The following is a 13,029-nucleotide window of genomic DNA, read 5'->3' as shown; positions in this document are numbered from 1 at the left end:
ACTCCACCATAGGCACTTAGGAACCACTAGTGTTCACAAAACTGAACTCCCTTTGGGGGTGGGGCTTAGGCCACACCCCTCTCCTCAGCATTTCCTACTGACTAGCTTACGTGGCTTCCTGCTCAGTTTGCTGCTTCTGTGAATCCCATTTTTAGGCACCTAACTCTCTCCATGCGTTGTACAGAAAACCTGAACAACCCATTCAGGTTTTTCCACTAGGCAGCAAGATGACTAAAAATTAAGCATTGCAATGTTTAAGACTCCCTTGTGAATCTAGCCCCTTTATCATCTGTGCCTCAGTTCCCCATCCGTAAACAGCACTTTTCAACTTCACAGGGGATATTTGAAGATAAATGTATTAAACACTGTTAGGTGCTCAGATGCTAAGGTGATAGTGGCCATATAAGTACCTTAGAGATAGACAGACTATATTCCATTTTAAAAATATATTTGGAAAATAAAATTGTACATTTTGGATACTGTCTAAATGTGGAGGGACAAGAAAATTTCAGGGAAAACCAAATTGCTACCATAGCGTCACTGTTTCTACTCCTGAAGCCTCATGTAACTGCCAGTTGGAGGTTACATTAACTGTGACCCCATTTACACTAACTCTAGACTAGCCTTTAAATTTAGCTCTAAACAGGTATAATGCATCAAGGAACCAGAAAAGAGGAATGAAAATTAACTAACAGGAGAAATACGTAACAAGTTGTGTGTTAAAGTTCTCTCTACTTTAATGTATCCTTCTTCCAGCTCACTGATGTGCAAGTTACACCAATTTAGGTTTTATTACATACCAGTAAGTGATCATGGGTAGGTCTAATAGAGCCTAACTAATTTAAGGGATTCTGAGTATAACTTACATCAATTGATAAGTCACCTGTACATTTGGTCCTAGTACTCCCGGTTCTGCTGCGGGTTCCCTATTAATCTTAACTTCTTGGTACCTATTCAACATTCTTTGGCATTTAGGGGCCACACACTTTATGCCTGTGAAACTCATTTTCCAGACTATTTTCTTCATTGATCTTGCTCCAGAGTGAAACTCTGCCACTGTTAGCTTCTCTCTTTCTGCCTCTTCCAAGGTTGTTAAAATTATCACAGTGACTTGTAAATAGATTATTACAGTAATCATGTACACAGATTACTCTAAAAAGACTAAGCCTAAGAATAAACAAACTGAAAAATGACAGAAAATTATATTTCTCAGTGATGCTGTCATTTCTGTTTTGACCATGTCACAGTACTCCTATTACAGATAATGTTTCACTGTAGTAGAAAATTCCCACTAGACAGCAACCACATAGTAATACTTGATGCTAATGAAAATAAAAAAGGTAGGGCATTTCTTACTTTACCTTTAAAAAAAATATATATCTATTAAGTTAGAGCAGAATACCAGTTTCTCTCACCTATGAATCTCCATGATTTCCTCAGCGATCATTCTACCTATTTTCCCTGCCCCAGCTCTTGTTCCACCTGGAATACCAGGAACTGTAGGATGGGTCCTTTTTGGGCCACCTAAAATATGGAACAATACTTGTAAGATCAAACACACATAAGGGAAAGATATTATGCAAGGTTTTTAAAGGGTATGGGAGGAGAGGAGGCACCATAGCTTGTCTAATTTATGTTGAGGGCTGGGCCCAGAACATTATGGGTGTAAATCTTGGGAGATACCTCTTGGGAGATGCAGCTCAGATTCAGGAGTTGTGTATCTAATGATACATCTATGACAGCCAAGAGCTTGCCAAATGAGTGAGCTGGTCCAGCCCAGCTGGGTATGCTTTGCTCAAACTTTTAGTGTTGAATACTTAATTGATTAATATTAGCTGTTCATCTGCTGTCTATACACACTTCAGTCAGGGGGAGGAAGGATTGGTTCCCGACATACACTAGGCACAGTACTAACCTGTCAGAATTTAGCAGCAGACCACCACCACCAACAGGATAATTCATAGTTACCTTCTAAACATTTAAATCAAGCCCATTTGGGTAACTGCAAATGTCTGACAAGGGAGTAAAAAGTAACAGGAGACCTGAACATTATGTTCTTGTGGTTTAAAATTGCTTTTTGTTATTCTAATACAGACTTGGCACTTGAATAGCACTTATGGGGAAGCCAGGAGTTTGCTCTATTCCAGGGCACAATGAAGAAAGGAGAGGAAGGACTGCACAGAAAATGAACTAAAATAATAAGGAAGTGATAGAGTGTAGATTGTGTGCAATTGTTAATGGTCTTCTGCGTTAACCATTCATATCCAGACCTAGCAACCTCCTCAGGAACCCTTTGGGTTGAAGTCAATGGAAATGAGAGAGCTCAACTTCTTGCAGGATCAGGTCCTTAAAGTCAGCCTTACAAATCACTTCTGAACTCAATAAAGGGGTGGGAGGAGCAGAGCGGGCCCAGAACTGTGGAGCCACTATCTTCCCTGTGAGGACGAGCCAAGGGACCGCTCCCAGTCCTGCCTCTCCCTTAGCTCTAGGCCTGCTGCCAGTGGGAGTGGTATCTCCAATCCCACTTCTACCTTTGGGCTCTTGGCTTGATGAGTTGCCTCAGGCCTGGCACAATAATGCCAGTGGTGCTGATGGTGGGATCTGGGCCCAGCCTGGGTGAGCAAGTCATTCTCCACACAAATTCTGAATGGCACTGAGACCCCATGTGCCAGGACACAAGGACACTCCCTTAAATTTGGACTGGCTGCCCCTCCATCATGATGGAGGGGTAAGTGGATCAAACTTGAGTGGTGCTGCAATCCTGTGCACTGGGTCCCAGCACCAACTACTGCTGGCCCAAACCTAAATGCATAAACCCATGCTAAAGCTGCCTCAACTTGTTCCATCTGAAATATTTTGCTGCATGTTTTCTAATAGTAGTATTTTTGTAATCTAAGAAGAAAAATAATTTTTATTACAGATTTTTATATAATAAAGATTCTTATATACTGCCTTTCATCTTCAAAGATCCCAAACACTACCAATTAAATGCAGACAGAACCACATCCTTGTCTACATATCAGCTCCTGTTCCTTTCCACACCACCTCACAGGTCATACATTCTTGGCCAATCCTCTCGCCTTAGTGGTCAATTTCCCCTATTTTTGACATTGTGGGCCTCATTTTTCAATACTTTCGGGGCAGATTTGTGCTGCTCTAGTATTACAAAACCATTGTAAAGCCACTTTAGCCGGCTACTATAGAATTTCCCCAGAACAGGGGAATCACGGTAGCAGTCACAGTAGCAGCTCTTATGTCACCACACCTCCTATCCCTGCTGCTAGTGTAGGAGAGTTTAAAGATAGGATTGGGGATGCTAAGGATTAAGCTGAGTTGCATTAAGTGCTCCTTGCCCACAGCCACAACTCGGGATCAGAACAGGTGTCTTTTTTTTTTAAGTGACCTATGCTGGAGCAGCCTTTCCTCATGCAGCAAATACCTTTCCTCTCCTCCTAGTCTCTCCTTACAGCCTTCCATCACCGATCCCCTCTGAGTGCTTGCACTCACTCTTGCACCTCAGTCACTATTTGTATTGTTTCTATCTAAATTAGATTTAAGCTCACTGGGGCAGGGGCCTTGTTGGAATTTATGGATGTTAAGTACAGTGTAAACCTATTGTCTTCCAAACGATTAATAATCTTGGGTGGACAACAGAAACTAACTGAGCACACCAGGTTAATTCAGTAACCACAGCAAGTCTACTAATGATTGCTGTCTAACAGGTGCAAGTTTCTCACTGTGCTGTAGTTACCTTCTCCGGCCTGGAGTACACTGTCCATGCTGTGCGGAGATGCTGCAAGTTGCGGAAAAGCTGCATCTCCACCATCAAGTACGTTGGTGCTGAGGGTTTTAAATCAACAGGAAGAAACAGTGATAAAATAGCTGTAAGTGGTAAACATACATAGCATGTTATAAGGGGGAAATGTCAACGTTTGTGATTTATAAGACAAATTTCATCATCACCATTGAGGTAACCATAGTGAATGGCTCACATACCAGGGCTATATAAATCAATAAGTAGGACACATTAGGTAGCAATAGCTGCATAATATATTAAAAACAATACTAAAAGAAAAACAAAAACCGTTATGACTCATCAAGCATGCATTATTGAGCCCAAACTGCTTTTCTCTTAACAGGGGAGAGCAACTGATCCAGGATCTGATCAGACAATTAGTTGGGCAGGGGCACACTCCTGCATCCTCACACAGCTCCAGAGAGGAAAATGGGGGCTCCATGAGTATAAAGCAATGCACCTGGGTTCTGGCCCCAATGTCATAATCTGTAAAGTGATATATTTAGATTTATACAAGCTGTAATAAGAGGTCAGCTAATTTCTAGATTTCATTCCTTTTGTTATAAGACTAGCCATTATTAAGCTCATACGCTTAATGTAATATAAGATGTGTACACATTTTTAGAGCAATTCCCACAATCTTAAACCTGAAGCAGGATTACATTTCTGATGTCCAAGTGGCACCTATTAGAAGAAAATACTTACGAAACAACTGTATTTGTTGAGACGATGTATTCTACTTCTTTGGTCCAAGGGTTCATGAAACTGAACCAGCGACTCCTCAAGGTAATAAAAGAGCCATCTTTTATTTTAAATTTGTAACAATTAGTTGTAATTTTTTCTCTTGTCTGTAAAACTAAAAATAGAGAGACATAAGGAACAACCCTAGTTTTTCAGAACAGCAAACTGAATACATGAAGAGTAGAGATCTGATTCAAATCCTCCCAGCTTCATTTGCCTTTTATTTATTTATTTTTTTTGGTGAGGAGAACAGCACTGTTTCTAATACCCTTTTTTATCTCTGTACTTGAAGTGCAAATTAGAAGACTTCATACTAATTTAACTTTAGCTTAGTATATTTACTGGTCAGTGCATATAAAATAAAGTCCTTCTCATGCAAGAAAAATCTAATGTTTGCCAACCTGAAAAAACCTATTACCCCTTTAAGTTATTTTTGTGTGACATATCAGGAAGACTAATATATATTTTGACTATTATGACTTGTTGAAACCAAAACCTTAAAATTTAAATTCTTAAAGTTGAATTATAAATCATTTTACCTTGTCTATGACATTCTGCAAGATGTCCGATATCATCTTGATGAAAATATTCATAACATGAAGTGCCTAGAAGTTCCTGTGGTAAGTATGCCAGAATGGCCGTCGCCCTAAAAAAAAACCAAAAACCAAAACCAACAGCACATTAAAAAAAAAACAAACAAAAAAAAAAAAACGGTACATCAGTATTATTAAAATGTACCCATACCCTAGTCAGTTATAAAACAGAATTGTAGAATATATTGTTTTAACTTATGGGAGAAATTGGAAGTTTTTAAAATTTGTATCTTAATTTTGAAAAAAGCTAAAAACAAAACAAAACCAAAAACCAACAAATACACAATACCAATAGCTTTCTCTTAAATAGTGTATTCTGATGTGTCATTTACAGATGCAAGAACACTTCCAATTACCAAGCTTGGATGTAAATTCTAATTTGGAGTATTTAGAATTGGCTAAAGCCTTCTAGTAACAGGCCACATGGTACTGAGGAAGGCTGAAGGCACAAAATGCCATTTTAACAAAAGATACCATGTGGGTGAAGTAGTATCTTTTATTGGACCAACTTCTGTTGGTGAGAGAGACAAGCTTTCAAGCCACACAGTGCTCTTCCTCAAGTCTGGACTTGAAGAATAGCTCTATGTAGCTCGGAAGCTTGCCTCTTTCACTCACAGAAGCTGATCCAATAAAAGATATTACCTCACCCACTTTGTCTCTCTCATATCCTGGGACCAACATGGCTACAACAACACCGAAAACAATATTTTAACAAGAGCGTTCAGGTTCCTAGAGTTCTAAAATCTGTTTTCTTCCTTTTTGTACCCAGGATTCTGTCGTGTCATAAAGCTTGCTTTTGTCAATATTAGTGTTTTAGATAGGACTGTTTTCCATTCTTTGTTGAAAGGCCTAAAAGAGGAGCAAAAGACAACTGTGGAAAAAACCAGAAAAAGTAAAGAAGGAAATGGGAAGGATATAATTTGACTGATTTAGCACTGAGATACCTGACTGTAAATCTTTACTACCACTATAATCAGACCAGAATATAGGAATGTGTGACATTATAAAAGGCTTTGGTTTCACCAGAATTTTTTCTTCAGAGCCAACCCATTTTTGCTTCCTCATCAGAAATCTTCAGAATTAACATAGTAGGATCCTGGAGTGCTTGGAGAGAGGGTTAGGGATTTCTGGGTTTGATACTCCAATAACAAGGATCTCTATATATTCTAAGCTTTGGGTCAATGCCATGCACATAAACCCTAATGCATGATGGAAGTATTTTTTTTTAAATGTTCTATGCTTGTGCAGAATAATAGATTCCTGAATGTCACAGGACTACAGATTAAGGACTGAATCTTGCAATGTGCTGAGCACCCTTGTCCTGATTCAACTTGTGCTTAACTTCTTTTCTGGATCTGAACCAGAGTGCACAGCAACTTCCAAGATGGTCCTCTAATTTTTCTATGTATTGCTCTAGAAACTCTACATTATAAACACTCCTTACAACACAGAGAACTGAATGCATAATACTATACTCCTGGCATTAGCATGGAAATTACTTGTGTGTGAATAGTTTTACATTGGTAGGTCACTGGATGCCATCTGCTTTAGCAGCTGTACTGTAGATAACTCTGGAAAACCAGAAGCTGTGCCAACTATTTTCAGTTGAGCTACAGGCATAATAAAGCAATTCACTTAAAAAAACACAAGAAAAAGAACAGAAAAGTGCATCACTGATTTTATAATATATCTGCTATATGTTTATATAGAGTTTCTACATGCTAGTGAATCCCTTCCATCTTTTCCAGCTTTGAATATTGGAGAAGATAAGGAAATAAAAGCAAACATTCTAGGATAGTGATTCTCAACCTTTTTCATGCCATGATCTCATGTCAGAAATAAGTTTCAAGACCCCTCTTTCTCATTTAGCTCTAAAGAAATAGAAAGTAGTTTCCCTGGAGCTGTCTTTGACCCCTAGATTGACAACCCATGCTCTAAGACAAATTGTGAACAAAAACTAAACATAGGAACATGACTGAAACTAAAAACTAAGAAGGAAGAAAACCAAAACACACTGCTGATACCACAGCAATTTATGTAATTTTTGCTTAAGTATTGCAGATAGTTTCTGTTTTAAAAATTCTGATACTTTCAGATTATTATTCTTTTAAACTCTATACCAGAGTGATTTATGAGAGATTCCCTATTAATGCACTAATTCAGCAGAGCACTTTAAAGCACATCCTTAACTTTAAACATATTCTTTAACATAAAATATGACTACAGTATATCTCCTTAGATCATTTCATACAGAAATTTCTAACCAGCATCTGCAGAACAGAATTCAACTTTGAGAAAAATGTTATTCCATTTATCTTTAAATGTTTGAATTTTAAATAAAAATAAATTCATCTTGAGGTTTGCATATAAGGGTCACTTTCCCCAGCACGATTAAACAGAAACTCTGTTGCTCCAGCTCTGAACTGAAGTTCCCAGCCCTTGTATTATTTTGTTTTTTAAAAAAGTACACTGCAATTTTGCTTTCATTAGACTCTTAATGGGTCAGTAGTGTATAATATGAAGGCATAAATAATTTATAATTGAATCTCATTGGAATTATCTCTACATGAAAGTAGTTTGTGATTACTATTTATAAAGCACACTAGAAAAGTTATAATTTACTATTTTATTTTCATATTGATACAATGGCTCTCTTGAACAATAATTTATCAGGCTATGTAACAAGTATCAGCATGTCACAACTACTCTAGTTACCAAGAAAATTACCAAAATTATTCTTACCTCTGATCTACAAAAACAAACTTCCCATCTATAGCATATCGAGAGACATATTCTGTAGGTTTAACCCTGATCTCGCCATTGATTGGTTGAGGAACTACATGCGGATGCAACCGTCCAATTGCAACAAGACAGCTTAAGTTGCAGCCTTCATTATCTGGCTCATTATCTTCATCTAGTCCCATTTTTGTCGGTGGCCAGCTTTTTAAATATCCTGTGCTATGGATAGTGCAAAAGCTTTTGCGGTCTGCTGTAAAAGAAAAGAAGGTTAAGATCATCAGCATTGCCTTCAAATAAATTTGGCCCTCAATCAAGTCTGCTAATTTGCAGTGCTTCTCCTTCTATCATGGAAAACCAAGCTGCTGCACACTCAAACAAATGCAGAAGAGGTATATATCAATGCATACTGCATGTTAGAAAAAAGTTTAGTGTGAAATTTACCATTGTGATATCACTGCTAATATCGAAACCCATTCTGATAGTTCAACAATTGCAGTCAATATCGATTTTGCATTTTCCTGCAAATGATATAAAATTGCAATTTTAAGTCACACTATGAGCTTCTTCATTAATAATTATTAGCTCATATAGAACAAAACAAATCAGGATGCAGATGCATAAACAATGGAGGAAAATAAAATCTGAAAGTGAAATATTTCAGTTTTAAATTTTCAGAAGCTACAAAACAACAATTACAGAAAAGTGGTTTTCAATTAAATGGCAATGTCCCTCAGAATATATACTGGCATTCTGTGCACAGGTTTTTAATTGAAAGCAGCATCTGTTACCTTTTGCTAGAAAGAAATTGTCACATCTTTTAAAATATATTAATTGAAGACAGGTGTATATATACTGAATAATTTCATCTGATGCACTTTGGTTGGAGATCAGGTTCACATTGAGGCAAAATGATCAGCACATAAGACAGATATATGTACTGTATGTATTATATATACACAACACGATATATGGGTTCTACTTGATTTTACCATTGGCCCACTACCTGACCTTGCCCAAGGAAAGTATGTGCAAAGCCCTGGGTTGGGCCCAACTGGGGCACTGGCCAGGGCGACACTTAGTTTGAGAATGCCCCTGCGGCTTAAGCATCAGTGAGGGTTCCAACCAGCCTGTTAGCAGCTGGGCAGCATCAGGACCTAGGCAGCTTTGCACATGCCTATCAGAGGAAATTTGGGTACCACGGGGACTTTAGACATCTACAGGGTTAGGTAGCTGCTGAGTGGTGGTTTTGAGAACATCAGTTCCTAAATGTTGGACTTGGATACCCAAAGAGGCAGTGAGGTACCTAAGTACCTTTGTGAATCTAGTCCCTAGGTGTTTCAGAACCATTAGCTATGAAGCTTATGGCTTTCAGGCAAATGCAGACCCCAAATAAATGCACGCAGCTACCATCAATTTCAACTAAAGCCAGGCATACTTTAGAGAGCAGGATTTTGCCTTATCCACTAATAACATTTCTTTTTCGTCCACTTTTAGGGAGCTATAAAGAGAACAAAAGAGTAAAAGACAAACTCTTCATGCAGCAGCAGCAGTGACGACTGCAGTAAAACCTGAGCAGCTCTATACATACATTCTCTATAACTAACTGATGGTTGTTTTGTGTTTTATCTGACAGTTACTCTTGTTGCTCTGGTAGATGTTTCATACAGCAACAGTACAGAGAAAATAACTGTAAAACCACAATGATATTTAATAAAATGTACAAATATTACCTTTCTTCTTTGAGCAGGTAGAAGGAAAATCCTTGTCTTCTACTTTCACTGAAGGTCTGTTGCATTTCATCCTACAAAAGAAGGAACGTCTTGCTCCAGAACAAAGTCGTGATGGCCCAGGCGTTATATCTGTTTTAACAGGAAGTCCAGCTGCATGAAACAAAAAATTAAACTCAGTTAAATTAATTTTAATAAAGACAAGGTTTACTATATTCTCAACTCCCCAGTTATTTTAGTAAGCTCTCTGAGGGGAGAGTAGTGTGCTCAGCAAACTCGTAAGAATTTCATGGCATCTAGAATTGATTTTTAATTAATTATATCAAATGCTGGGTTACTGGGATTCACACAGAGGTGACCCAAGCATTTCTTGCTCCTCCAGAAGTTAAAGAAGGGCTATTTTGTTGCTGTATGTTTCTTATTGTTGGAAGATGTGTTAACCAGCCAAGCAGACAGCAAAAAAATGAAATAAAAAAAAATCCATGGTTGGATAATTTACTAGTGTGCCCACTCACTGTCAAATGGATGTCAGAACACCAACCTAGGATTAAGGGGTCCCAAATATGGAAATCAGAGAATTATATTGCAAAAATCTACATTTTCTTTACAATAGATTTTGTTATTCCTTTGAACTCTGTAACTGTGCAGTTAGCCAAAATGCTACAAATCATTAATAGGACCTGTGGTAAATTTACAAGACATGTATGGCATTTGGGATTCCTTATTTGAGAGTTTAGTGCAAACAGGAATAACTCTTTTAATGTCATTGGAGTTGCATCTGCTTACACCAAAGCTGAATGTGGCCTTTAGAGGTCCTAGCACCACATTTCAAGATAATACACAGGCTAAGATCCTGATAATGTGAGATGTTAACATCACACATGGTGTTCCAATGTTTGCCAGTGCATACCGTTAATCCCGGGTTACTGTTAGTGGCTACTCCAGGAATTTGGGGACTTGACACTTCACAGGTGAAGTTTGTCAAGCAAATTATAAGCCCAGACTTTGTCATAATTTGCATGTTTTTATGTTTAAATGGGGGTTTTAAAGTGGTATATGATGTACATAGTATCAGATACCTTTAAATGATTTGAAAATTGTAGAATATTAAGAGGTCCAAAAGCTCCCTCTCTCACTTTCAAAAGTAAAATACTCAGGATATATAACATTTTCAATGGGTCAGCATGATCTTGCACACATTTAAGCATGTGAGTATCTTTCTGCCTCACAAAAATCATTGGCCTTGATCCTGCAACCACAGAAGTTATTTATGCATGTGCTTGAGAGGAACATAGACTTCCTTGGTCAAATTTTCATAAGTGGCTTCTAAATCTACACCTGCAATTTTGTGTGTGCAAAACACCACAATTAAACACACCAAAGATAATTTACATGCAAGGGATCAAATTAAGACCCCATACTCAGAAAGCGCCCTAGTGAATTTATATGTGTTGCAAAAAGACTAGATCACCACTTTTAAATATAAAACTTTGTTTAATAAAACAACTTTCTTAAAAATTAGCCAAATCACAAAATGCTACAAGAAAATGGTCATTAAACTACTTATCCCAAAAAGCCATAGGCCTAGGATCATAGTTCATACTACCCTGCCAAGTGCAAGAAGCCACAGCTTCCTGCCATTCTTCCATTACAAGGATTTCCAATCTGCAAAAGAGGACAGCCAAGGTTAGTAGTAGCTTCCTAACTCACTGGCCACACATTGCTGCATAAGCAAACACACTGTTCACTAGCTGCCAACAAGTTGAGGTAACTTTAACCATATAAAATGATAGATAGTGTAGTCAGATAATGTAACTTGACTAAATGTTATTTATATTGCCAGTTTCTTATTCTTCCCAAGAAACAAGCCACTTCAAACAGTCACAAGCCATTTTAAAAAGATCTAAAATATTTGAAACACTCCTTTTCTCCTTACTCCCTGTCGCAGAGTTGTTTCAGCATTACTCCGGAATACATTCCCCCTCAAAAAGAGCTTCTAGTCAATAAGGAATAAACAAATCATCCACACTGTTTAATTACACCATCCCAGCACCACACACAGGGTGCACCTTCAATAGGACAAAGGGTGTGTTCTTACCTCTAGTTAACTAGCATGAGGTAAAATCCTAGCAAAGAAAAGATAGTCTGTAGCTTTCACATGAGTTAGCAGGTTCACGTGAACCCTAGTTTCTGCCATAGCATTCAACTCAATCTGCTAACTTCTGACTGCCTTGTCTTTGCTAGATTTTACCTCGTTAGTTAACTCAAGTTTACCAACATGAGATAAGAACACATCATTTTTCTTAGCAAAAACAAGGTCTTAATGGCAGTAAACTCGTTTCCTTGAATATGCATTTCTCCCCTTTTCTGGGCAATTATTTGATGCTACATTTTAAGCTGGCATTTAGACCATGAGCAAGTTATATAAACTAGCTGGTTAAAAGCACCTATACCTAAACAGGTAATGTGAACAGATTAAGAAAAGGAAAATTTTAGGCTGTATTATCATCAAGATCATCCTGACTGCAAAATGTGTTTTAATGAAGATTGAATCTAATAGTCTCCCAATCACCACATCCTCCAAAACCCTTTGAGAGGTCTGTCAGAAAGATTAATAATGACCTGTATCCACAATGCTTGAGGAAGAATGGTCTTGTAGTTAAAACTACAGGAAAGGAAGTCAACAAAAAGACTTCTTGTATGACCTTGAGCTCTCTGTACCTCAAGACTTTTCATTTGTAAAATGGGGAAAATACTCATTTAATGCATTTCTTTTGTAAGAATTAATTAATTCATTAGTATTTGTAAACGTTAATATTTTGATAACCTTGATTGGAAGGCACTAAGGAAGTGAACAGTATTAACCAGCATCTAATTGATGTACCTGGTATTAAAAAAAGGAGATGATAAAAATATATATTAAGTTTGAGATGCACTAACATTTCAAGGAAACAAATACTCACTTTTTGCATCTATGAGCCTTTCTCGTGGTGCAGTCTCAGAAGAAGAGAGCTGCTCCTTAACTTTGGCAATATCTTTAGGATGAAGGTAGTCAAACAAACTCTGACCAATCAGATCATTCTGTAGATATGGAATATTAAGTCAGAAGTTAAAATAAATACATGTGTTAAAATTTGGGAAATATAGAATAAGTTTTAAAGAGAGTCACTTTGTCAGTCTACAATGACAGCCTGTTTGGTCTATTACAGCCAGAGATAGGGCCTCTTTTTCCCTGAAAAAGTTTATTCCCAATTATATACCAAATATTCATCGTAAAATCACAATTAAAACAGAATCATGTCTCCTAAGCTTTTAGAATATGTACTCTGAACTAAAAGCTGGCCAAAAGAGTATTATTTTTTATTTAAATTTTGACGTTTATACAATTTTAACAATAAAGAAAACTAAGGATGGTAGTTACATGACAAGAAAT

The 13,029-nt window shown here is 37.4% G+C and overlaps 1 protein-coding gene across 4 annotated transcripts in view; it reads right to left on the bottom strand.

Annotated features, from left to right (window-relative positions):
• The window catches only part of BMAL1 (basic helix-loop-helix ARNT like 1), an 87,674-nt gene that overhangs the window by 17,965 nt on the left and 56,680 nt on the right, over positions 1-13,029 (bottom strand). For all 4 annotated transcript variants that reach the window (XM_067532058.1, XM_067532060.1, XM_067532057.1 and 1 more), the window contains 7 exons: positions 12,560-12,677; positions 9,600-9,749; positions 7,873-8,119; positions 5,077-5,183; positions 4,502-4,652; positions 3,752-3,840; positions 1,416-1,524 (listed from right to left, as the gene is read on the bottom strand). In XM_067532058.1, the coding sequence (XP_067388159.1) occupies positions 1,416-1,524; positions 3,752-3,840; positions 4,502-4,652; positions 5,077-5,183; positions 7,873-8,119; positions 9,600-9,749; positions 12,560-12,677 (971 nt within the window). The remainder of the gene's footprint in view (positions 1-1,415; positions 1,525-3,751; positions 3,841-4,501; positions 4,653-5,076; positions 5,184-7,872; positions 8,120-9,599; positions 9,750-12,559; positions 12,678-13,029) is intronic.

This window comes from Emydura macquarii, unplaced genomic scaffold, assembly GCF_026122565.2.
Source record: "Emydura macquarii macquarii isolate MOO-44397 ecotype Brisbane River unplaced genomic scaffold, CSIRO-AGI_Emac_v2 contig_3240, whole genome shotgun sequence".
In the NCBI taxonomy this organism is placed as follows: Eukaryota; Metazoa; Chordata; order Testudines; family Chelidae; genus Emydura; species Emydura macquarii.
The sequence above is the reverse complement of the archived record's forward strand: the minus strand, read 5'-3'. Positions and strand labels throughout refer to the sequence as shown.